At 44.6% G+C, this 26,314-nt stretch overlaps 2 protein-coding genes across 3 annotated transcripts; one reads left to right on the top strand and one right to left on the bottom strand.

Annotated features, from left to right (window-relative positions):
• Positions 1 to 690: 690 nt before the first annotated feature.
• LOC106024706 (DNA-directed RNA polymerase II subunit RPB1-like) lies at positions 691 to 2,578 on the bottom strand. The gene is made up of 2 exons (XM_034287117.1): positions 1,017 to 2,578; positions 691 to 877 (listed from the first exon to the last, which is right to left on the bottom strand). The coding sequence occupies exons 1-2, from the start codon at positions 2,313 to 2,315 to the stop codon at positions 791 to 793; spliced, it is 1,386 nt and encodes a 461-aa protein (XP_034143008.1). The 5' UTR covers positions 2,316 to 2,578; the 3' UTR covers positions 691 to 790.
• Positions 2,579 to 8,391: 5,813 nt separating this feature from the next.
• sv2ba (synaptic vesicle glycoprotein 2Ba) lies at positions 8,392 to 23,793 on the top strand. 2 transcript variants are annotated; one of them, XM_034287023.1, is made up of 14 exons: positions 8,891 to 8,936; positions 8,995 to 9,238; positions 11,913 to 12,638; positions 15,864 to 16,044; positions 16,663 to 16,814; positions 16,984 to 17,117; positions 17,670 to 17,759; positions 18,133 to 18,246; positions 18,622 to 18,710; positions 18,856 to 19,020; positions 19,700 to 19,833; positions 20,959 to 21,162; positions 21,599 to 21,758; positions 21,959 to 23,793. In XM_034287023.1, the coding sequence occupies exons 3-14, from the start codon at positions 12,161 to 12,163 to the stop codon at positions 22,140 to 22,142; spliced, it is 2,085 nt and encodes a 694-aa protein (XP_034142914.1). In that variant the 5' UTR covers positions 8,891 to 8,936; positions 8,995 to 9,238; positions 11,913 to 12,160; the 3' UTR covers positions 22,143 to 23,793. The 2 variants fall into 2 exon arrangements, with proteins under 2 accessions (XP_012993495.3, XP_034142914.1); XM_013138041.4 differs by having other exon boundaries at positions 8,392 to 9,238.
• Positions 23,794 to 26,314: the final 2,521 nt, after the last annotated feature.

Below are 26,314 nucleotides of genomic sequence, written 5' to 3'. Positions count from 1 at the left end.
TGGTAACAATATATTGCCAAAATTGCAGACATTTTCCCTGAGCAAGGCAATTAAACCTTATTGCTGCCCATTTAATATAGCCATAAATTATATTGTATTTTCAATTTACTTGCCTAGAATAATAAAGTTACAAATAAATGTTGAAATTGATATATAGATTAGCATAACACACCCCAGCACACAACTGCATGGCACAATCATGTTAAACAACTTACTGTACATTTCTTCCAGGCTGAGGGTTTTTAAAGATGGGTCTTGCCCTGCTTTAAAATCCTGGCTAAAGCCTGGCCCATGCCCCTGCCCAGAGGGTGGTCAGCACAGCAGGCCTGGCGTTAACACCATGGTTGTGTTTCCTCATGGCCTTCACACTCTTCATGGGGACCTTAAGGAACCCATTGGACAGGATGTTGTTTAGTGTCTCTCTGCGGTAATGACAGCTAGGATGTTTGTTTAGCTTTGGGTTGAAGGCGGGGGCCAGAACTCTGGTTCAACCTAATGAGCATGTTAGCTGCCACTGCTGAAGTACAGTGTATTACGTTTATAGTAATTTCTTAACGAGGTTAGGAATGTGGAAATATTCAAATAATAGCAAAAAAAAGGTCAGTAATAATAAATAACACATTTTAATTATTTTAGTTCACATTGTGAAATCAATAAATACATCCTTCTATTTACAATAAAACAGATAAATAAAAATACATGAATGTCGTTCAACATAAAAAAAAAAGTGAGATTGTTATTGTTCCAATGACAGTAAATATAGTAAGTCTCTCTGTGAAGTCAGTGTGGTTCAGCAGCGTTCAGAGTACATGGTCTGTTGCTGGCGTATCTGGAACTGTTGTGTCACAGCTGAAGCATAGCAGATATCACCCGAGATCTGGACGAAACAGACAAAGAACGGAATGTCATCTACCTGTTGCATTTTCAGATCAATAAGTGCAATATCAAACACAGTCACTGCCAACCGATTGTGAGGTAATCATTTGAAGAAATTAAGGATTGGGATGTGTATGTACCTGGTGTGAGTGTTGTGGAGTGAATTGTTCTGGACGAAAGCTCCGCTGGTGGGAGGATGAAGAGGTTTGCTCTGCAGCGTCATAGCAGGACTGTGCTGTGCTGTAGATGGATGGGTACAAGGTCTCATGTGGGCTGTACAGCGCTGGAGAGACGGTCTCATGTGGGTTGTACAGGGCTGGAGAGACGGTCTCATGTGGGCTGTACAGGTCTGGGTACAAGGTCTCATGTGGGTTGTACAGGGCTGGAGAGACGGTCTCATGTGGGCTGTACAGGGCTGGAGAGACGGTCTCATGTGGGTTGTACAGGGCTGGAGAGACGGTCTCATGTGGGTTGTACAGGGCTGGAGAGACGGTCTCATGTGGGTTGTAGAGGAGTGACTGGGCTCCATAGACGGTCTGGTTCTGGGGATTCTGGGCCTCCTGCTCCTGGAGCTCCAGCTGGTCAGACAGAGAGGAGATGTAACGGATGGTGAGTCTCAGGATCTCTATCTTGGTCAGGGTCTGTCCGGCCGGGGCCACAGAGGGAGGCAGGTACGTCCTGAGGTGGTGCAGGGCTTTGGTCAGGTCTCTCATCCTCAGCTTCTCTCTGTCGCTGGCGCTCTGACGCTTCTTCCCCGGGTACCTGGACCGGACCCTCCTGGGTGCTGAGGTGGAGGAGGTGGAGGAGGTTACTTCGACAGGGAGACGTAGAGTCTGAGTGGTCTCCTCTTTCACAGCAGCGGTGGTTGTGGCTGCTACACGGTGGAGAAAGCACAGGGGAGCGTCCTGTTCTCCACACAGAGGCACCGGAGAGAAGTCCAGCCCTGGGCCACATTGCAATGATGCCGGGGAGAAGCCAGGTCCCGCTGGGGAGAAGCCAGGTCCTGCCGGGGAGAAGCCTGGTCCTGCTGGGGAGAAGCCTGGTCCCACTGGGGAGAAGCCAGGTCCTGCCGGGGAGAAGCCTGGTCCTGCTGGGGAGAAGCCAGGTCCCGCTGGGGAGAAGCCTGGTCCTGCCGGGGAGAAGCCTGGTCCTGCCGGGGAGAAGCCTGGTCCCGCTGCGGAGAAGCCAGGTCCCGCTGGGGAGAAGCAAGGTCCCGCTGGGGAGAAGCCTGGTCCTGCCGGGGAGGAGAAGCAGGATTCGACAGAGGACGTCGGGGACAAGCTGCTGCAGCTGTAATACCCCGGGTCAGACAGGGCTAGGTTGCAGGTCTTAGTGTCATAGGCCTGTCCCAAGAGAACCTCGCAGTCAAACAGGAGGGAGCCGCCACCGTCCTGGAGATCCAGAGCGGTTATGTCCATGGCTGAAGTGAAGCTAGTCATTTTTAGACTTTAGAGCAGATTTTTCACTGCCAATTAGCTAGTGTTCAGGTCTGTCTCTCTAGTGGAGCTTGATGTTCCTCTTGGAGTTAAAGCAGTGGTAGTGGTCAATCTCTGAAAGCGTTTAATGAGGATTGCTGGAGCTGCTGCTCCATATATCTGGGCTGAGGCGTGATGTTGCACCTCTGCTAGTCACCTCAGAACTTCAGAGGCTCCCGAGCAGAGATGACACCCGAGGATGGAGGGACTGGGGGGGGGGGGGGTGTCTGGGGCAAGGATATGACACCAGGGACGGAGGGTCCATGGGAAAGACCAAAACTTTGAATTGGATTGAAACATCACAGGTTCATCAGGGAACATCAACCAGGCTGTTTTATGCTACAGAACTCTAATTAGTGGCAACACAACCTGCCTTCACTAACCACCTTAAGGCAACACAACCGCTTGGTATGTCCCTTTGATGGTTAACAGTTGCGGCTCTTCATGCACTACATTATTAGTATTCATTTATAATTTTTATTAGCTTAAGAGAAAACAACATATTATATCTATATAACGTCTGTATTAATTCTATATTACTTCTGTACTCTTTCCACTGGTGTTCAGTTTTCCTCTTTATTCAGCCTCTAAACCGATACGCATGTCGGCCAGGCAGCAGAGCCAGGCAGCAAGCCCAGGCAGCAGGGCCAGGCAGCAAGCCCAGGCAGCAGAGCCAGGCAGCGAGCCCAGGCAGCAGGGCCAGTCAGACAGTGTGTAGCCTGTAGTGTTGTCCCGTCACCCAAGCAGCAGTGGATGGTTGTCACACCTCTGTGTTTAGATAGAAGCCCCAGCTCTACCAGTTCAACTGGGAGTATTAGCCTGGGAAACCCACCCCCCCGCCCCCAACTGCCCTCAGACTATTAACACAATCTCTGCTAAATGACCTGCTTAATGAACTCGTTTCACTGGGAGGTGATTGACAGGGGTGTGGGTCCTCACTGGGACCGTGGAGTTGGTCTCTGGGTGATGTTCCCACATAGCAGTGTCACGTCTGACTCCTGCTCTTAATCAGTGAAGAGAAGTGTGAACTAATCACACACATATACACACACACACACACACACTCAACTGGTCCAACACAACACAATCAACATACCTTGATCAGAGTAATGAAACATTAGCACATTACATATCAGTTCATTTGAAATAATCCTCCTTTAACCAGAAGTTAATTCAGAGTCTTCACACATTCTAGGACCTTCAGTCCTCATATAATCTTTTAATCTAGACATGGTTTCAGGGTCAGAGGTCTTTTAATTTCAATTCCAGTCAGTTGTGGAAGTACATAGAAATTCTAAGGATTTACAGTGATTTTTACTAAGGATTGCAATTGGAATGTGGTATTTCTTTCTGAACTGAAATGGACTGACCCCAACGCGGCTGGTGTGAGGTGACACCATTGTGGCTTTGACAGGTGTTACCCAGGGAGAGTCTGAGCGACCACTTCCCACAGCCATTGGACACCTTTGCAGAACATCTCTGGTGGTCAGCTAAACATTAAAGAACTTCTGCTCTTCTGCTACGTCTAAATATTTGCACACATGTCAGTAGCTAAAACCATTCTAATTTGTTGTTACTGTGTCTCCAGTTCACAATGGAGCTGCATTCGTTCCTCGGTCCACCAACCCTTTTCCTTAATACATCCTTTGAAATAGATCCTGAAAGACCCATGACGCTGGGCCTGGTAATATACTCATTTAGAGATTAGTAATGCTACCTGGTTCTAGAAAGATCTGGAAACACACTTTCAGGTAAAAATAGCTATGAATGCCTACAAACTTTTAAAGTAACTGGTAGAAATACTATGAAAAGAATATAGATAATGTAGAGAATGATTTGCTCTGAGAAGCACATACACCATCTTGAGGGACAGCGCAGGGTGAATTTAGAAAACACACTGCTTCAGTGCTTATTAACCTTAATAGCACCACCCAGTCCTTATTAACCTGAATATCACTACCCCAGTCCTTATTAACCTGAATATCACTACCCCAGTCCTTATTAACCTTAATAGCACCACCCAGTCCTTATCAACCTGAATATCACTACCCCAGTCCTTATTAATCTGAATATCACTACCCCAAGCCTTATTAACCTGAATATCACTACCCCAGTCCTTATCAACCTGAATATCACTACCCCAGTCCTTATTAATCTGAATATCACTACCCCAGTCCTTATTAACCTGAATATCACTACCCCAAGCCTTATTAACCTGAATATCACTACCCCAGTCCTTATTAACCTGAATATCACTACCCCAAGCCTTATTAACCTGAATACCACTACCCCAGTCCTTATTAACCTGAATATCACTACCCCAAGCCTTATTAACCTGAATATCACTACCCCAAGCCTTATTAACCTGAATACCACTACCCCAGTCCTTATTAACCTGAATATCACTACCCAAGCCTTATTAACCTGAATATCACTACCACCGTCCTTATTAACCTGAATTCCACTACTGTGTTCTCTAACAGTGTAGTCAGGGTGACATGTTCTCTAACAGTGTAGTTGGGTGATGTGTTCTCTAACAGTGTAGTTGGGTGATGTGTTCTCTAACAGTGTAGTCAGGGTGACATGTTCTCTAACAGTGTAGTTGGGTGATGTGTTCTCTAACAGTGTAGTTGGGTGATGTGTTCTCTAACAGTGTAGTCAGGGTGACATGTTCTCTAACAGTGTAGTTGGGTGATGTGTTCTCTAACAGTGTAGTTGGGTGATGTGTTCTCTAACAGTGTAGTTGGGTGATATGTTCTCTAACAGTGTAGTTGGGTGATGTGTTCTCTAACAGTGTAGTTGGGTGATGTGTTCTCTAACAGTGTAGTTGGGTGATGTGTTCTCTAACAGTGTAGTTGGGTGATGTGTTCTCTAACAGTGTAGTCGGGGTGACATGTTCCCTAACAGTGTAGTTGGGTGATGTGTTCTCTAACAGTGTAGTTGGGTGAAGTGCAGTTGAGGTGCAGTGTTGGTGGGTGGCCAGGAGAGGGTGCTCATGTCTGAGATGTTCTCTGGTAAAATCTCATTGACCTCTTTTCCTTGGCCTTCAGCCGTATTCCCTCTGAACAAGTGTCTTTAAGCTGAGAGAATACAAATTGAGGATGGTGTAGCAGCTGGCTAGACCTGCGATCTCCACGGGCATAGGGAAATCCCATAAGGGTCTGTGTTATGTTTTAAGTTGGCAAATTTAGAAGTAAAAGAATGCATAGGTGTGTCAAATTATACAGCTCCAGAAAAAATTAAGAGATCACTGCACCTTTTTCTTTCCTTTCCAATGAAAGTTTTGAGTTAGGAACAGAAGCGTTCAATTTGCAGTGGTCTCTTAATTTTAATCCTTCTGTTCCTCATTCAAAACCTTCCTTCTCTACTTTTTTGGAAAGGAAAGAAAAATGTGTGGTGGTCTCTTAATTTTTTCCGGAGCTGTATGTGCATTTGTTAAGTTTGATTTTGAGGCTTGACACTTGCAAAATATGAAAAACCTCCCAAATGTATTGTTTAATTGTTACTGAGATTTAATTATTGTAAAACGACAATAATGGATGGCCCTCTGATGTCAGCTGGTAGGGGCGGGGGGTGCCGTCTTCATTGGCTGGAGGAGGGGCCTCATTTTCATTCGTAGGGGGAGGGCCCTTATCTTCATTGATGGGGGGAGGGGCCTCATCTTCATTGTTAGGTTGAGGGGCCTCACCCTAACAATGGGAATCACCGGCTTGAGAATCACCGGCTGTCACCTGAACCAGGATGCTGTTTTAGTATTGTACGAGTCAGTCAGGTGACTGTCAGGTGACGTTAGCTAAGCCTTGCTGCGCCTCCAATCTGTTGTAGAGATTTCCAACAGCAGATTGGAGTTAAGAACAAAGCAGCTCTGACCTCCTCCTACCTCTCTCTGGCCCAGTTAATGCTTGGCTTCAACATGAGGCCTTGGTCCTCATCTTGTCCACATTCTGACTGTGCCCAGGTATTCAGACCCTTGTTAAAAGCATATTACAACCTGAATGGGATCCGATCTTATAACCATAAGACAAGCTCATGTCAAAACCAGGACATTAGACACGTCTTATTTCAGGTATCCACCCACAAGACCACCCATCTATTCCTCCCTTCCTCCATTCATCCCACTTCATTAAAACACATCGTTTATTTACTCTACTGGCATCATGGTATAATGATCCAGTGATGATAAATCACATTTTGAATAACAATAAATGTAATAACAGCCCAATAGTTTCTAACTGAATTACTTTTTATTTAATTAGAAATGTGTGCCAACGTAATAAACCACAACTGCAGTTGTATTAGAGTTGGTGTTAGCCGCAGGGGAAGTATCTCCCCCATGTCTGCCTCTCTTGGTTGGGTTTGTCACTCAGCACCTCTGCTACCACTTTCCCACAAACCTCTTATCATCCTGCATTACCAGCATGCAATACCATTTTGCATTACCATCAAGACATCCCCTATGCATTACTGCCCATCATTACCATCCTCAATTACTGCCGTGCATCATCATCATGTTATAACATCATGCATTACCACCCAACATCGCCACTTTGTATTTACCTCCCGCATTATCGCCCTGCGTTATCACCCTGTATTATCCTGCATTATCGTCCTCTCACTCCAACGCTTCCTATTCTCCCCTAAAAAGCTGTGAGTTTTTTTTTTTTAGGATGGATGGTTGCATGAGATGGGCCAGAATACCTTGCATTGACAGACACATGCCCGAGCCCTGGGCGTGCCCGCGGACGGTAATCCCAGCACAGTGGCCAGAGGATGAAGGGCAGAGATTCGGCGAGGACGTGGAGTGGCAACAGCAATACACAGCCCTCAAAGACCCACAGAATGTTACACAGCACCCTCACACACCCTCACTGAGGACTGGGAGCAGATTCTATGACTGTAATGTTGAACCCAAACACGCTATTTACATCAGTTTAGATCAGAGATTGTTCTATGATTTTATCGTAGATTATTTTTGACTCAGTACACAGGCACCAGTCTGTCATGCTGGCATCAGAGCCCATAAAGACGCGTGATTGGCTGGTTGGGGAATGTAAAGGTGGGGCTAAGCAAAAGAGGGGGAGGGGCCTTTTCGGGAGGGAGGGTACTGGGAGAGGGGGGACTGTGTTGCTCTAATTTTAGCCAATGGCTCTGCTGGGGTGGAGCTAATCCTCTTTGGACTGAATTAGGATTACCAGGCGGCTTTACGACCAGGCTGCCCGCATGGAGATATTCCCTCTGTGTAATATTGACCCGTAGCTTGCAGAGGGAGGGAACAAATCCCAGTGCTGTAGGACGCTACGGAGGGGCTAGTTGGGGCTATCTTGGCCAAGAGAGAGAAAGAGAGAGATAGGATGGAGAAGGAGAAGTAGAGAGACAAAAGAAAAGAAGAGGAGGGTTTGAAGAGAGTCGAGAGGTGGGATGAGAACCTGGTGGTGTTTGTGGTTGATTATTCCTTACAATGTGTCTAACTCTGTGATGCTGAGAGACTAACGCACCAGTCAGCATACCTATGTATTCCCCCTAGGACCTAGGACCTGGGTAACACCAGGTCACCATCCCAACCATCCAACACCAGGACACCATCCCACCCAACACCAGGACCCCATCCCACCCAACACCAGGACCCTATCCCACCCACCCAACACCAGGACACCATACCACCCTCCCAAAACCAGGTCACCATCCCAACTACCCAACACCAGGACACCATCCCACCCAACACCAGGACACCATCCCACACAACACCAGGACCCCATCCCACCCACCCAACACCAGGACACCATACCACCCAACACCAGGACACCATCCCACCCACCCAACACCAGGACACCAACCCACCCAACACCAGGACCCCATCCCACCCACCCAACACCAGGACACCAACCCACCCAACACCAGGACACCATCCCACCCAACACCAGGACACCAACCCACCCAACACCAGGACACCAACCCACCCAACACCAGGACCCCATCCCACCCAACACCAGGACCCCATCCCACCCACCCAACACCAAGACACCAACCCACCCAACACCAGGACACCATCCCACCCAACACCAGGACACCATTCCACACAGCAACAGGACACCATCCCACACAACACCAGTGAACTATCCCACCACCAGCACACCATCCCACCCAACACCAGCACACCATTCCATCCAACCAGGGCCACTATCCTAGATATGCACCCAAATAAATATATGGACATAACATTGTTATTTCTGTTGCTACAATGTAGCTCTATAAACTGTCTGGACTATACTATGTATGTTGGGAGGGGGAGGTTGAATGTACCTCTGTGAACTGCCTGGACTGTACTATGTATGTTAAGTGGGGGGAGGTGGGATGTAGCTCTATAAACTGTTTGGACTGTACTATCAATGTTAGGAGGAGTGGAAGTGGGGTGTAGCATTATAACCTGTCTGGACTGTACTATGTATGTTAGGTGGAGGGGGTGGAGCAGGTTGCTTTATAAACTGTCTGGACTGTACTATGTATGTTAGGTGGAGGGGGTGGAGCAGGTAGCTTTATAAACTGTCTGGACTGTACTATGTGTGTTAGGTGGAGGGGGTGAAGCAGGTTGGTTTATAAACTGTCTGGACTGTACTATGTGTGTTAGGTGGAGGGGGTGAAGCAGGTTGCTTTATAAACTGTCTGGACTGTACTATGTGTGTTAGGTGGGGGAGGTGTGTGAGGGATGAGTTAAGCGGGGGGGATCGTGAGGTTGAAACCTAATCCCCAGGTCTGCAGCACTGCTGGATGATATAGAAACGAACATGTAAATCCTGCCTTCACAACGTCCTTTTGTCTGGATATTAGATTTCTTAATTGCTTTTTTACTTTTTTGGATTTACTTTAATGCCAAGGGAATGCCAAGTTTGGTAAGACATTCATTTATTGATCTTTAATCATCTCTTGGTCTGCTTTTGAAAGTGACCTATGTCAATTTGTAAATTGTGTGTTCTGTTGCTGTGAAAATATCATGAAAAAACTGGTGGAAGAAAAATTACATATTTTATCATTACATATCAATATATGTATGTAAATATCAGTTAGTTCCAAAAAACTGTCAAAACTGTTTTTCCCCAATGATTTGTAAACACAATTTTATGAAGAGAAAAGCAGGCGCCATAATGCATCATAAAGGACATGGAGAAAAATAAATCAGTAAGTACAGAAAATATGTTCTTTCAAACAGGAACTTAAAATCTAGCTGCAGTACACTAAATGGCCACATCAGATGGGATTCCCAGTTCAGATATAACAATGTAAGCTTGATAAACTGAAAATATATTTCCCATTAACATTCAAGCAAAATAAAACGAACAACAACGACAACACAACTCCAAAAGGTTAACATGTATTACAGTGTGTGTGTGTGTTAACAGTAACAGTGTATGTTTATATTTTCTTCTTAAAGAATGTAATCAGACAGTAAATCGATGTATGGTCATGGATAATCCAATAAACCACACCCCATGTCTCCACTATCAACTGGATGAAAACAGGCAGGTCAGGGTTGAAAAGGATTCACCTTTGACCTATCATGGCCATCAAGGACCTGATGACCTCAGTTCTCACTCATGATTTCCTGGAACACTTCCTGCCTTTCACAGGTCTACATTACTGCCAGGAACGTCCGCGTTCTACCTGTAGTATAATGAACACACCTTCTGATGACATCACATACAACCAAACCAGCTCTTCATATTGACTATCTGCACCTTCAGTCAGGTTCTAGAGACATCCCTATCTACTCCATGGTCATTTTCAGCAATGACAAAGAAAATGACCTCAAATCCCACATATTTATTAATGTTTACAGTTCCAGTCACACAAATGGGATATCGATTAGTTAGCATATGTAGATGGTGAGATGTTGTCACACAGGACAGCAAGTCCCAGGTGTGAGGGTGTGAGGGTCTCAGGGATTTGAAAAAGGAATAAATGTGTGAAATAGGAAAAATGTGAGCGTGGAGCTATGGGCTCCACGCTCCCTACCGTAGAGAGAACTAGCAGAGGACCAGCGGGCGAACATGAAACATTCTCAGAAAAATACTTGTCACACTATGACATTACTTAGATATTTCATTTACACATTATCTTTTTAAAAACCTGGTGAACGTTATGAAACCATCAAGTGGTAAAGAGATTGTAACACTTACAAAAGGAGGTTGGCTTTAATCCAATATTTGGCCCTGGAACTGATTGAACTGACTATCTTTCTCCATCACTCTTGGATTTTGTTGGGAAACAGTTTAATCTGAAGATAGGAGCGGGACGCTGGACACAGGACACAGGGACAAAATGACATTTCCGCAGTCTTAATCTGGATTAAATTGCAGCTCGTCATCTGTCATTGGGACAGAGAGATTTTTGCGTTCACTTTTTTTATATTTTACCAAGCATTATTTTCCAGTTGCAGTGACGATGTCAACAAACATTTCTTGTGCCAAATCAGTGATTGTAAATTGTCAGTTGACTGTTAAAAAAATTGAAAGCGAAAAGACCTACTATGTTTGCCCAACCACCCTCCCTCCCCCCTCTTCCCCTCTCTCTCTCTCTCTCTCGCTCTCTCTCTCTCTCTCTCTCTCTCTCTCTCTTTCTCTCTACAATTTCTCTTTCTGTTTGTCACTACTCTCTCTCACTACAATCTCTCACTACAACCTTGCTCTTTCTATCTCACTGCACTCTCAGTGTCTGTTTGTAGGACCAGGTGAGGAATTCATTATGTTAGGTGGTGTAGGATCTGTTAGGTGGTGTAGGATCTTTAAGGTGGTGTAGGGTCTGTTAGGTGGTGTAGGATCTGTTAGGTGGTGTAGGATCTGTTAGGTGGCGTAGGATCTTTAAGGTGGTGTAGGGTCTTTTAGGTGGTGTAGGGTCTGTTAGGTGGTGTAGGGTGTTTAAGGTGGTGTAGGGTCTGTTAGGTGGTGTGGGGTGTTTAAGGTGGTGTAGGGTCTGTTAGGTGTTGTAGGGTCCGTTAAGTGGTGTATGGTCTGTTAGGTGGTGTAGGGTCTGTTAGGTGGTGTAGGGTCTGTTAGGTGGTGTAGGGTGTTTAAGGTGGTGTAGGGTCTGTTAGGTGGTGTAGGGTCTGTTAGGTGGTGTAGGGTCTGTTAGGTGGTGTTGGGGCTTTAAGGTGGTGTAGGGTCTGTTAGGTGGTGTAGGGGCTTTAAGGTGGTGTAGGGTCTGTAAGGTGGTGTAGGGTCTGTTAGGTGGTGTAGGATCTTTAGGGTGGTGTAGGGTCTGTTAGGTGGTGTAGGCTCTGTTAGGTGGTGTAGGATCTTTAAGGTGGTGTAGGGTCTGTTAGGTGGTGTAGGCTCTGTTAGGTGGTGCAGTGTTCTGTCAGGTGCAGAGATCCGTTTGCTCTAAACCTGTCGTTCCATTTTCTTCTTAAGGCCGGGTGTCTCTGTAAAGCACTTTGTGACAACTGCTGTTGTAAAAAGGGCTTTATAAATACATTTGATTGATTGATCTTACTATGTTCTGGCCCAACTGATTATATTTAGTTTACAACAGCCTAATTGCAAATTATTTATTGTATTTTCTTTCTTCCAGTGGCCTTGTACATCTGCTTACCAGGAGTTCATAGAGTCCCAACATTACAGCTACTGAGGCCTTATCCAAGCAACAAGGTCCTTCGCCAACCTGTCTGATTCTTCTGTGGGCGACCAGTGACCGGAGAGCGACCAGCGACCACAGAAACAGTGACCCTGCCAGGGATTATGCCAATCTAGCTGTGGTCGACATCTCCACCAGAACCGCGGCTCCAACCGCGCCAACACAGGCCCTCTCCAGCAGCGAGCATGGACGAGCCGTGGCAGAACAACGTGAGCCAGCAGGGCACGGAGATCCCCGCCTACGGGGAGGGAGGGGGCCAGCAGTACCCCTACCAGACCGACTTTCCCCAGCCGGAGGGCGGGGTGGACGAGGACGCCAGGAGCGATGTCACCGAGGGCCACGATGAGGACGTGGAGGCCATGTACGAGGGCGAGTACCAGGGCATCCCCCACCCGGACGAGATCAAGGCGGCTCAGCGGGCGGCCCGGGCCGAGGCCAGGAAGAAGGCGAGGCAGGCGGCCGCCGCCACAGAGGAGGAGGACCTGGCGGAGCAGTACGAGAACATCATGGAGGACTGTGGGCACGGTCGCTTCCAGTGGACCCTGTTTCTGGTGCTGGGCATGGCGCTGATGGCCGACGGTGTCGACGGCTTCGTGGTGGGCTTCGTACTGCCCAGCGCCGAGAAGGACATGTGTTTGTCCAACGCCAACAAGGGCATGCTGGGTAAGGGGGCTGGATGCTCTGACCTTGAGCTGCCCAGGAGTTCTGTCCTGTAGTTTTGAGCGTGTTGCTGTTGGTCAAGCAGCTCATGTTCCTGCCGTTCCTCCGGCCGGGTTCCACTGAATTACAGAGAATATTACTGACTGACAAATAATGTTGAGTCGTAGTTTTTGATGCAAGTTGTTTTCTAGATCAGTCAATCAGTTGTGTTGTACCGTCGTTTTGATAACTACCCGTGAAGAAGCATAAGGCCTGGCTAAAATGTATCCTAAAATGAGGGCAACCATGGCCAGTCAAAACTAAAACAGCTCAGGTCTGTTTATAAGAAGATATATTGGATGTGTGTGAGAGGATCACTGTTGGCAGATTGATCTGAAAATGACATTTCATCATATCTCATCATTGTTTCAATATCAGTTAGTCAAAATACACCCATTAAGGATTCATTTTTTCATTCAGATCCTGTCAACCAGACCCTGACAACCAGACCCTGTCAACCAGACCCTATGAACCAAGCCCTGACAACCAGACCCCGACAACCAGACCCCAACTACCAGACCCCGACTACCAGACCCTGACAACCAGACCCTGTCAACCAGACCCTATCATTAAGGCCCTGACAACCAGACCCTGACAACCAGACCCTATCATTAAGGCCCCGACAACCAGACCCCAACTACCAGACCCTGTCAACCAGACCCTATCATTAAGGCCCCGACAACCAGACCCCAACTACCAGACCCTGTCAACCAGACCCTATCATTAAGGCCCTGACAACCAGACCCTGACAACCAGACCCTATCATTAAGGCCCTGACAACCAAACCCTGACAACCAGACCCTATCATTAAGGCCCTGACAACCAGACCCCAACTACCAGACCCCGACAACTAGACCCCAGCTACCAGACCTCAACTACCAGACCCCGAAAACCAGACCCTGGCTACCAGACCCTGACAACCAGACCCTGGCTACCAGACCCTGACAACCAGACCCTTACCAGCAGACACTGACAACCAGACCCTGACAACCAAACCACCATCATGGAGGCCTAGTATTTGACTTGATGGAAGGACGTCGCTAGATAGATGGAGGCCTAGTATTTGACCTGATGGAAGGACGTCGCTAGATAGATGGAGGCCTAGTATTTGACCTGATGGAAGGATGTCGCTAGATAGATGGAGGCCTAGTATTTTACCTGATGGAAGGACGTCGCTACATAGATGGAGGCCTAGTATTTGACCTGATGGAAGGACATCTCTAGATAGCGTTTGGAGAGATGCTAATCCTAGGGAAAATGCACGGACAGCACCCCATAGCAACATACCATAGCAACATGTGCTGTTAGTGTAAGATAAGCTGCTTACTCCTCCGTAATTAGGGATGTAGTAAAAAACACTGGATAGAGAGTAAGACCTAGATACTGTAGCATGTCTGATAGTCTGAGTGATCTGTGAGTGTCTGACAGGATCTGAAAGAGACTGACTGGGTCTGAAAGGATCTTACAGGGTTTGAAATGATCTTATAGGGTCTGATGAGGTCTGACAAGGTCTGACAGGGTCTGTAATTATCTTAGAGGATCTGAAAGAGACTGACAGGTTCTGAAAGGATCTTACAGGTTCTGAAATTATCATAGAGGATCTGAAAGAGACTGACAGGGTCTGAGAGGATCTCGCAGGGTTTAAAATGATCTTACAGGGTCTGATAGGGTCTGACAAGATCTTACAGGGTCTGAAAGGATCTTATAGGGTCTGACAGAGTCCGAAAGGATCTTATACGGTCTGAAATGATCTTACAGGGTCTGAAAGGATCTTAAAGGGTCTGACAGGGTCTGAAAGGATCTTACAGGGTCTGAAAGGATCTTAAAGGGTCTGACAGGGTCTGAAAGGATCTGATAGGGTCTGAAAGGATCTTATAGGGTCTGAAATGATCTTACAGGGTCTGAAATTATCTTACATGATCTGACAGGGTCTCATAGGATCTTACAGGGTCTGACTGGGTCTGAAAGAATCTTACAGGATCTGAGAGGATCTGAAATGATCTTGTAGGTTCTAACAGGATCTATCAGGGTCTGAAATGATCTTACAGGTTTTGACAGGATCTGCCACGGTCTGAAAGGGTCTGACAAGGTACTGTAGTCGGTTGGTCAAAGGATGTTGTCCTTTGTTATCTGGCTACTGATGAGGAAAATTTCACAGATAAAAAAAGTGTACGTTACATGCTATACAAAATACAATACATATTGTATTTTTATTATACTCAGTATTATTGAATTTGAATGCAAAGTCCTTCATCTAATCCTTGGCAGAACGTCTTTCCAAATAGAAATAAGAATATTTTATTGGTAGATTGTTCACATCTGTATCCATTTAGTAAGTAATATTCACGTTCCAATCTATTAAGGAGGTAATGTTCACATCCCTATCCATTAAGGAGGTAATGTTCACATCCCTATCCATTAAGGAGGTAATGTTTACATCCCTATCCATTAAGGAGGTAATGTTTACATCCCTATCCATTAAGGAGGTAATGTTTACATCCCTATCCATTAAGGAGGTAATGTTCACATCCCAATCCATTAAGGAGGTAAAGATTACATCCCTATCCATTAAGGAGGTAATGTTCACATCCCTATCCATTAAGGAGGTAATGTTTACATCCCTATCCATTAAGGAGGTAATGTTTACATCCCTATCCATTGAGGAGGTAATGTTCACATCCCAATCCATTAAGGAGGTAAAGATTACATCCCTATCCATTGAGGAGGTAATGTTTACATCCCTATCCATTAAGGAGGTAATGTTTACATCCCTATCCATTAAGGAGGTAATTTTCACATCGATATCCATTAAGGAGGTAATGTTCACATCGATATCCATTAAGGAGGTAATGTTTACATCCCTATCCATTAAGGAGATAATGTTCACATCCCTATCCATTAAGGAGGTAATGTTTACAGAGCTGATGTAGAATGACCCAGCCCTAGTCTGACTGACCTGATGTAGAATGACCCAGCCCTAGTCTGACTGACCTGATGTAGAATGACCCAGCCCTAGTCTGACTGACCTGATGTAGAATGACCCAGCCCTAGTCTGACTGACCTGATGTAGAATGACCCAGCCCTAGTCTGACTGACCTGATGTAGAATGACCCAGCCCTAGTCTGACTGACCTGATGTAGAATGACCCAGCCCTGAACTGAACTCTCTCTCTTTCCCCGTTGGTTGCAGGTCTGCTGGTGTATGTGTCAATGATGGTGGGGGCGTTGGTATGGGGGGGGCTGGCAGATAAGATGGGTCGTAGGAAGTGTCTGATCTTCTGTCTGGCCATCGACTGTGTCTTCAGCTTCCTCTCTTGCTTTGCGCAAGGATATGGATTCTTCATCTTCTTCAGGTTCTGCTCCGGCTTTGGGTGAGGCTCAACACTCTGTCTACTCCGGGGTTGAGGGATGGTTAGAGGAATGGAAAGAAAAATAGAAAGAGAGAGAGAGAGAGATGAAGAGTGAACAGGAATGGATGTAGGAAACTGTAGGACAAAAACAAACAGTCTGTGTGATTGGCTGGCAGACCGGCCAATGAAATGTTCCTACAGCCAGTTAAAAGCAATCAGGAAGTCCCCGATGTTGTGGTGTACTAGTCAGTGCCAACACCTTCTCACCTCATAAAACCTTGCACGGAGACACGCCTTCGGTGATCGTGACCTCGGGCTCGCTGTCTGGTGCACACCCTGGGTCGGGCCGTGGTCACGATGGATGTCTCCTTCCCAGACGTCACCCTCTTCCCTGGGGATTCCACTGTCCAGAACTGTCCATGAACCACAGCCATACGCTCACACCAGGGTGTGGGGAGAGGAGAACATCAGGGGCTTCTATGTGTTCAGGATGTCAATGAGTCCTGTGCCACGCTAGTGAGGAAACATCTGCAGAACAGCCCCCCCCCCCTCTGTGGTTCAACAGGCTCCTTCTACCACAATCACACTATGTAATAGTCAGGTTAACACTTCACGGTGTCTCTTGAATGTTCTCACCAGAATTGGAGGGACCATTCCCATCGTGTACACCTACTTCGCAGAGTTTCTCCAGATGGACAAGAGAGGTGAACACCTGAGCTGGCTCTGCATGTTCTGGATGTTCGGAGGGTTGTATGCCTCATTTACAGCCTGGGGAGTCATCCCCCACTATGGTACACAAACATGCACGCACACTAGCACATACGCACACATACACACACACAAAAAACACATGCACACATACACACAAACACATTGTGAGTATGTGAAAGCTAAAATTCCATGTTCCTTAACCCTAACCCTAACTTTAACCTAACCGTTGTACCTGGTGTCATCCTACAGGTTGGGGATTCAGTCTCGGGTCAGAGTATCAGATCCACAGCTGGAGAATCTTCATCCTGGTCTGCATGTTTCCTGCCATCATTGCCCTCGTTGGCCTGGTCTTCATGCCTGAGAGCCCACGGTTCCTTCTAGAGGTAGCAAACGTGTGTGTGTGTTTTAGTGTGTATGTGTGTGTGCGTGTCTTAGCGTGTATGTGCATGTGTGTATGTGTTCCGTAAGCATCAGGTTGTCAGTGTTGATATTATGATGACTAAGCAGCAGGTGCTTGAATCCTGCTTCCCGAAATAACCAACTAAATCACACTGCTGTGTTGTTTCACAGTGAGTTGTAATGGTATTCTCCCCTCTAAGACTCTAAACCTCTAGTACAAGGCATATTATATTACAATATTATACTATCTAGTTATTTCATAGTATTACAGAAGGCAGATGTACTACAGTAACTAGATGTATTACCGTAATTAGATTTTCTACAGTAGGAGAGTGACTATATTACAGTATTACAGTAGTTTGACGTATCACAGTAACTAGATGTATTACAGTAATTTTTTCACAGTATTATAGTGACTAAATATACTACAATATTACGGTAGTTTGATGTATTACAGTAACTCTGTGTTTTACAGTATCATTACGGTAATAAAGTGGTGTACTGTTGACTGACAACTGTCTCTTTATCTCTATCAGAATGCGAGACATGATGAGGCCTGGATGATTCTGAGACAGGTCCATGATACCAACTGGAAGGCCAAGGGAGAACCAGAGAGAGTATTCACTGTGAGTTCACCAATAGACCTGACAACACTAAACAGTTGACTCCATCATTTCAATACACCCATATTGGCCATACACAAGGAAGATTATGTCTTCTTTGTTTGCTCGCCTAAGATCAAGGCACTAGATCAGACACTAAGACACTATAATAAATGGTTTCTAGGTTATATAGATGATATTGTCTATATACCATGTTTTATAGATTTTATAGACATATGGTTTATATATTATACTGTAGTTATAACCTGATTCATGTGATACTGTTTTTAGATTATGTAGTATATGGATGATATAGTTTATAGATTACGTTTATAAGTGATGTTGTTCATCGATGTTGCTTATAAATAATTTTTAACCTTATTTTAATGTTTGTTAGGTCTCTAACATCACCACACCTAAGAACCAAGACGATGAGTTCATAGAGATCCAGAGTGACACTGGTACTGCCTTCCAGCGCTGGACTGTCAGACACATGACGCTAGTCAAACAGGTAACAGCCAATCACACAACGTGAATCAAACAGTTAACAGCCAATCACACAACACTGATCAAACAGTTTACAGCCAATCACGCAATGCTAGTCAAACAGGGCACAGCCAATCATGCAGCCCTAATCAAAGAAGTAACAATCAATCAAGCAACCCTAGTCAAACAGTTGCAGCCAATCACACAACGTGGATGAAACAGTTAACAGCCAATCACACAATGCTGGTCAAACAGTTGCAACCAATCACACAATGCTGGTCAAATGTTCAACAGCCAAAACATCAGAGCATAATTCAAGATGTTAGCAAGTTGCTGCTAACAGGAGGGCTGATGTGAGTCTACCTGTATCGATGAGTGCCTGTTGTCTCCATGTCTCCAGGTGATGCAGAACATCATGTCCCTGGCAGCACCTGACCTCAGACTCCAGGGCCTGTTCTTGGCCATCATCTGGTTCACCATGGCCTTCAGGTGAGGCACAAGCAGTCTGTTCCATATCTAAACTCAGGAATTGGTTAGAAGAGGCTGACAGTTGCAAGTTAAACCACCTGATAGCCGATGGCCCATATGTATTTGTCACTGTTTGAGATCGAAGAGCTCTGTTCCTGTTCCCCAGCTACCACGGCCTGTCAGTGTGGTTTCCAGACATGATCAAGTACATGCAATATGAGGAGTACGAATCTAAGGTCAAGCTCTTTCACCGAGAACGAGTGGAGAGATTCCACTTTAACTTCTCCCTGGTCAACCAGATCCACAAAGAAGGAGAATACATCCATGACAAGTAGGTCATCATCTGCTCCGTAAATAGCACCCTATTCTCAATATAGTCCACTACTTTACAACCGCTTGTTCTTTATACAGTACACTATTTAAGACCACCCTATTCCCTATATAGGCCACTACTTTACAACCGCTTGTTCTTTATACAGTACACTATTTAAGACCACCCTATTCCCTATATAGTCCACTACTTTACAACCGCTTGTTCTTTATACAGTACACTATTTAAGACCACCCTATTCCCTATATAGTCCACTACTTTACAACCGCTTGTTCTTTATACAGTACACTATTTAAGACCACCCTATTCCCTATATAGTCCACTACTTTACAACCGCTTGTTCTTTATACAGTACACTATTTAAGACCACCCTATTCCCTATATAGTCCACTACTTTACAACCGCTTGTTCTTTATACAGTACACTATTTAAGACCACCCTATTTCCAATTTAGTACGCTACTTTTGACCGACTTATTCCTGATTTGTTGGTTAACAATTGTGACTACCGGGGATATATCTGATATAGGTTGAGGTCCTTTGCAGATGAAGATTACTTTCTAAGACAATGGGTTTCTGGAAGAGATTGGCCTGTTGAACGGGGCGACCACATGATTGTTGTTCCCACATGATTAGGGCTGCTAATATTCACTAAATGCTTTGTGCTATCTCTCCTGTAGATTCATGAACATAGAGATAAAGTCAGTGAAGTTTGAAGACTCCCTGTTTGAGAACTGTTACTTTGAGGATATAAAGTCGACCAACACCTACTTCGAGAACTGCACCATCAAGAACACAGTGTTCTACAACACAGGTGGGGGTTCTATCTGATGTGGAACCCCATTGAGGGATTCTCACAAATCAAACAACATCTTCTCGATTCAACTTCCATATTGGGACCACAGAATCATGACCTTAGCCACTGAACGTCTCTATAAAGTTTTCCAGATAATAATTTGATGTATGTGCTCTGAACACAATGGCCCTCATTTATCATTCTTGCGTAGAAACGGGCGTATATGTTGGCGTAAGATTTTGCTTACACTACTCTCACCGCCTGATTTATGAATCTGTGCGTACCTTTAAAATCCAGGTGTACACAATACCTGCCTTTGATAAATGCTGTGGCTGAAAACGATCGTCATTAGAATAACACGCCCTCATATATTCAAGTCTCCGTTTCCCCCACGCCCTCATTTTACGCCATGGACACACGGAAGACGGCAAAAAAGAGAAACTTCTCTGACGTGGAGATTGAGACGATCACCAGGGAGGTAGAAATAAATAAAATTGTTTCATTTTGCAGTTTAAAAAGCGGAATAAAAGATGATGATGTGATGTGGAGTACCATTCATTCACATTAATAATTGCATGACAATTTGTAATATTCGTCTTATTATTTCATGATATTTATTATTAATGACGTTTATTGTTATTTAGAAGAAGAATGTCTTTTATTACGGAACCCAGTCTGTGCGCAACTGCCGGGCCTAACCCTGAAACGTCATGTAAAGCGCACAGGCTCGCATCTGAAGGAATACATATAAATCAAATGCTTTGGAAAGTCACACAAATTAAACCTTGAAGTCCATGTTGCACAAAAATAAACACTGAAGTTTGTAATTATGTTGTTGTTTTTTTTTTACAGTGGGTCATAATATATCATATCTTTTAGTTTGTCAGTACGTTAGGATTTTTTTTCCTGCGCATTTCCGCACTAACTCAAAACGTGCGTACACCACCTCCTGAGCTGGCGTAGGATTTGAGAGTGCCGTACGCCAACGTCCATATTGATAAATCTCAAAGTCACCGTGGTTTTGGGTGTACGCCAGGTATACGCTGGAAATTTGGTGTACGCACTTTTGATAAATGAGGGCCAATGTGTGTAGATCACAAGATTCCCCATCATCAAATGTTTGCTGTGCTCTGTGACTCGTAGATCTTTGGGAAGACTCCAAGTTTAAAGACTGTCGGATGGAGAATGCTACATTCCTCCATCCGAAGAAAGGCTGTCATCTTAACTTCCAGGAGGAGAATGACATTGTCATCTACATGGTTAGCTTCCTGGGAAGCCTTGCTACATTGCCGGGCAACATTGTGTCAGCTCTCTTCATGGACAAGTTGGGAAGGATCAAAATTATAGGTGAGGGGAAGACAAGACAAGTGTGTAACTCTGCCAGAAAATAGTCAATGAACAAACCTCTAATACCATGTGATCTCTTTCCCTCTCTACACAATCTCCACGCTCTCTCTCTCTCTCTCTCTCTCTCTCATCTCTCTCTCTCTCATCTCTCTCTCTCTCATCTCTCTCTCATCTCTCTCTCATCTCTCTCTCTCTCATCTCTCTCTCTCTCATCTCTCTCTCATCTCTCTCTCTCTCATCTCTCTCTCTCTCATCTCTCTCTCATCTCTCTCTCTCTCATCTCTCTCTACCCTCTCCCATCTGTACCTCTCATCTCTCCTCGCTCTCTTTCCTCCTCTGTCTCTCTACACACTCTCCTCTCTCTCTCCCCTGTCTCTCCCATCCGTCCCGATCCTCTCTCCTCGCTCCTCTTTTCTCCTGTGTCTCTCTCCTCCAGGTGGTTCTATGCTAATCTCGTCTGTCGGCACGTTCCTCCTGCTGCTGAGCTTTAATCAGGGGGCTGTTATCTGTTGTCAGTGTCTGTTCTACGCCACCAGTGTGGCGGCCTGGAATGGCCTGGAAGTCATCACCGTAGAGGTCTACCCCTCTGCTAAAAGGTCTACACAACCCCGATCACAATCCTCATGAAACCTCAATGAATACTGCCAGCCTGTAGTCTGAGTAACAGTTGCTTTAACGTTTCCATCCTTGTCGTTGCTAAGTGACATTTAGCGCCCCAACGTGGGGTACAAGGAGTGGAGTGTGAGCCGCTGACATCCAGCCTGACATCTCTCTCCCTCCCTGTTTTCTTCCTCAGATGCACAGCGTTCGGGGTGCTGAACGGCTCCTGTAAACTGGCGGCCATCATTGGCAGCTTTATCTTTGCCAAGTTCATCGGCATTACCAAGATCGTCCCCATTTTCCTGGCGTTTGCCTCCCTAGTGTGCGGAGGCCTGCTGGCCACCAAGCTGCCCGACACTCGGGAGAAGATCCTGGAGTGACAGCGGCCAAATATACAGTGTCAAGTGCTGTAAAGTTTCTCAAAATTACCAGGTTTTATAAAATCTTGGTTGGAAAAAATCTTCCCAACAGGGATTTATGGAAAAATCTAGCAATTAAAAAACAAAGTTATGGTATGTTTTCAACCCTGAGTGGCATCATGGCCAAATAAAGCTGTCTGTACACGTACATCTGTGTCCAGATTGGAGAGAGACTTCGGCCTGTGATTTTGGCTGTGTGGGGCGGGGTTCAAAACATATCCTCATCAAGCCATCTTGTCATTTTGTATGAAATTGTGTTTGTTCTGCACACCTCTACATGCCACCCCACCATGTAGATTTACTTGGTCTGTTTGATATGTTATAATTGTTTTACATAAAGATAAAGGATACAAGGTATGAGAAATATAGTTGATGTACTTGAAGGCATATAGAGATAGTTTACCAAGTTGTGCTTCCTTATATGATTACTGTTCAAGAAATTCATTGTTGTGGGGACATGAAAACGTACAGCTTTAAAGAGTATAGATTTAATAAGTATTTGGATTGAAATTGATGGCTAAGGTTTCGATGTACTGTTATTGTGCGATTCAGAACCAATATTTCCTTTTCCTCGATCCATTTCTGTTTGTGATTGTAACATGCGCCGAAAATAGCTAGGTGTTTGAAACATCCCTTTACAGTAGCTAAGTTAAAAAATGTCCTCTGTTGTTTTTTACTTTCAGTTGGTTCTGACACTAAATATGGCTCAGAGTTTCATCCATTCTGTCTCATCCCTAATATTTCATCCCCCTATTCACAGAAACATCCCTCTGGTCATGGAATCATCCCTCTATATCGCTTTGTGTCTGACTGCTGGTTTGATCTCATCCCCTGTTGTGTGTCATCCCCAGGACTCATCCCTACCACAAAGAGGATTTCACTGTTGCTGTCCCAGTATTTTTTGTGTTTGTGTTGTCTTATTTTTCAGTTCTAGATATTGGTTTTCTTTCATCCTCATCTGTTATTCCTTGCCATGATACTATAAGGAACTATTTAATTTTTTTCAAAATGTGAAAATGTGAATTTTGCTCTATTTTTTTAAAACTCAAGTATGGTTTACAACTCGTACTGCATTTACATCAACACCATGTATAAACATTATTAATTAAGGAGCAAGAGTGTGTGTGTGTTTGTGTGTGTGTGTGTGTGTGTTTGTGTGGGGGGGGCATAAATCCAAATGTTGTCTGTTTATTTACTAAAAAATTTAGATTGATGGCCAACTACGTATTTGTTGTATATAGACATGTGTATATTAGTTGTACAATAACTGCAATAAAATAGGTTAGGATGCACCATAATGGTCAAGCAGTCTGAAATGGACAGATCAGGATGCACATTTTCCCCTTTACTTATTCCACTACTCAAAAGAATGAAAGCAAATATTATCAACACTAATCGTTTAAGTTACTAGATTTTCTGGATATTTTCTGGATATGTGTAGCCAGCTGTGTTACTGAGAGCCAGCCTTACCCATTGAATTGAGCCTGACCTGCAGTGTGTTCACCTCACCAGGAAGACCAGGCACTGGAAAATGTCAGACAATAAAATGTCAATGTTTTTGTTTTGTGATGGTCAAAATAAAAATATTCTGCTATAATGTCTGGGTAATATCTGTCTTTGCGTTAACTCGTCACTCATTGCTTTCTCGTTATTATTGACTTCATTAACTTGATCTGTAACTTCTGAACTGTGGCTTCCTCTCCACGGCATGTGTTGAGCAAACATTCACTCCATCTCTGAGAGACATAGTTGACATCTGACTTCTTCTCCTTCCAGCTCTGGTTGTATCCGAATAATTCAAGGTACTTCAGTGTGTTGTTGTGCTGGTCAGAGAATAGGGGACTGTGGTGGTTGAGGTGTGAGGGAGTATCACGAGTGACAGTTTGTTTTAGGTGTGTGGGAGACCCTGGTCATCGTTGACCAGTATAACTCATTATTTAGAAGGTGTGAAATACAAACCCCATTCCAAAAAAGTTGGGACACTGTACAATTGTGAATAAAAACAAAATGCAATGATGTGGAAGTTTCAAATTTCTATATTTTATTCAGAATACAACATAGATAACATATCAAATGTTTACACTGAGAAAATGTATCACTTTAAGGGAAAAATAAGTTTTCATGGCATAAACACATCTCAAAAAAGTTGGGACAAGGCCATGTTCACCACTGTGTGGCATCCCCTCTTCTTTTTATAACAGACTGCAAACGTCTGGGGACTGAGGAGACAAGTTGCTCAAGTTTATGAATAGGAATGTTGTCCCAATCTTGTCTATATGTTGTTCTAGAACTTGGATATAACTGTCAGCATTGATGGTGCCTTTCCAGATGTGTAGGCTGCCCATGCCACACGCACTCATGCAACCCCATACCATCAGAGATGCAGGCTTCTGAACTGAGCGCTGATAACAACTTGGGTTGTCTTTGTCCTCTTTAGTCCGGATGACATGGGGTCCCAGTTTTCCAAAATGAACTTCAAATTTTGATTCGTCTGACCACAGAACACTTTTCCACTTTGCCACAGTCCATTTTAAATGATCCTTGGCCTAGAGAAAACGCCTGCGCTTCTGGATCCTGTTTAGATACGGCTTCTTTTTTGACCTATAGAGTTTTAGCCGGCAACGGCGAATGGCACGGTGGATTGTGTTCACCAACAATGTTTTCTGGAAGTATTCCTGAGCACATGTTGTGATTTCCATTACAGTATCATTCCTGTATGTGATGCAGCGCCGTCTGAGGGCCCGAAGATCAGGGGCATCCAGTATGGTTTTCCGGCCTTGACCCTTACGCACAGAGATTGTTCCAGACACTATTTTTCGCCGCAGCATTGGGGGAATTGATGATCCTCTGCCCATCTTGACTTCTGAGAGACACTGCCAATCTGAGAGGCTCTTTTTACACCCAATCATGTTGCCAATTGACATAATAAGTAGCAAATTTGTCCTCTAGCTGTTCCTTATCTGTACATTTAACTTTTCCGGCCTCTTATTGCTACCTGTCCTAACTTTTTTGGAATGTTTACCTCTCATGAAATCCAAAATGAGCCAATATTTGGCATGACATTACAAAATGTCTCACTTTCAACATTCGATATGTTATCTATATTCTATTGTGAATTAAATATAAGTTTATGAGATTTGTAAATTATTCCATTCCTTTTTTACTCACAATTTGTACAGTGTCCCAACTTTTTTGGAATTGGGTTTGTAGAAGCCGATGTGAGAAGGCTAAACTTCACTTTTCATGGACCCTGGTTGGATATATATAATTTAAAAAGTAACAATCTTTTCTTATCTTAGTGAGAATAATTTTCTTGTATATGTTTATACATAGAGTTGATGCTCTGTGTTGTTGTTGTTGCCCCATTGTCGGAAATTGCATGCTTCTGACACCTACCAAATATCAACATAAAGGAAAGATTTGCCTCAGAGCTTCATTTCTGGATTTGTATCATTGTATCATTTAGTATTCTTGTCATCAAACTATGTATTCAGTATTTGTAATATCTCGTTGACCCAAGTCATCCAAAGGTAAACGGGTCAGCCAATGAGGTAGTCCAGAAATAAAGTCAGAGACACTCTGGGGGTAAATAGGAAAATTTAGGGTGGTGGGGAGGGGGGGGGGTCCCTGAAACGGTCTTAGAGATTTTTCTCACAGTGGACGTGTGAAATGGCACTTCCACACACCCTGAGTTAAACCCCACAGTCCTCTGTCTCCTGCCAGGCCTGCTCCTCTTTCCCTGTCCTTACCAGTGTGAACTGCCAGCAGCGTTTCACCCCTCAGGTGCAACTGAGTAACAGGTCTTATCATGATACATCATCAGGCTTCACTGTACTTAAATCTTGCATAACCAGCCCGTCTGCTGTTGAGAGGTTGCTAGGTAAGAGGATGTGTTTTCTGTTCAGGAACTTTTATGGACACTTTCTGTAAAATTGGGTCATTGTTTCTTTCCCTTTCAGTGATGTAATGGGCGCATTTCATTGCCAGAGCTCGTTTAGAACTTCACCAACCTGGAAAGTTCTGTCAGTCTTTTGAAGTCTGTACAGTGTTTTTATTACTGGGTTTGGACCTGTTGGTGGTTTGCATGAACTTAAGAACACACTTTGAAATTGGAAAAACAGAATTTAAAAACA

Source organism: Esox lucius, chromosome 17 (genome assembly GCF_011004845.1).
Source record: "Esox lucius isolate fEsoLuc1 chromosome 17, fEsoLuc1.pri, whole genome shotgun sequence".
NCBI classification, from domain to species: Eukaryota; Metazoa; Chordata; class Actinopteri; order Esociformes; family Esocidae; genus Esox; species Esox lucius.
This window is presented reverse-complemented; position numbering and strand designations above follow the sequence as displayed.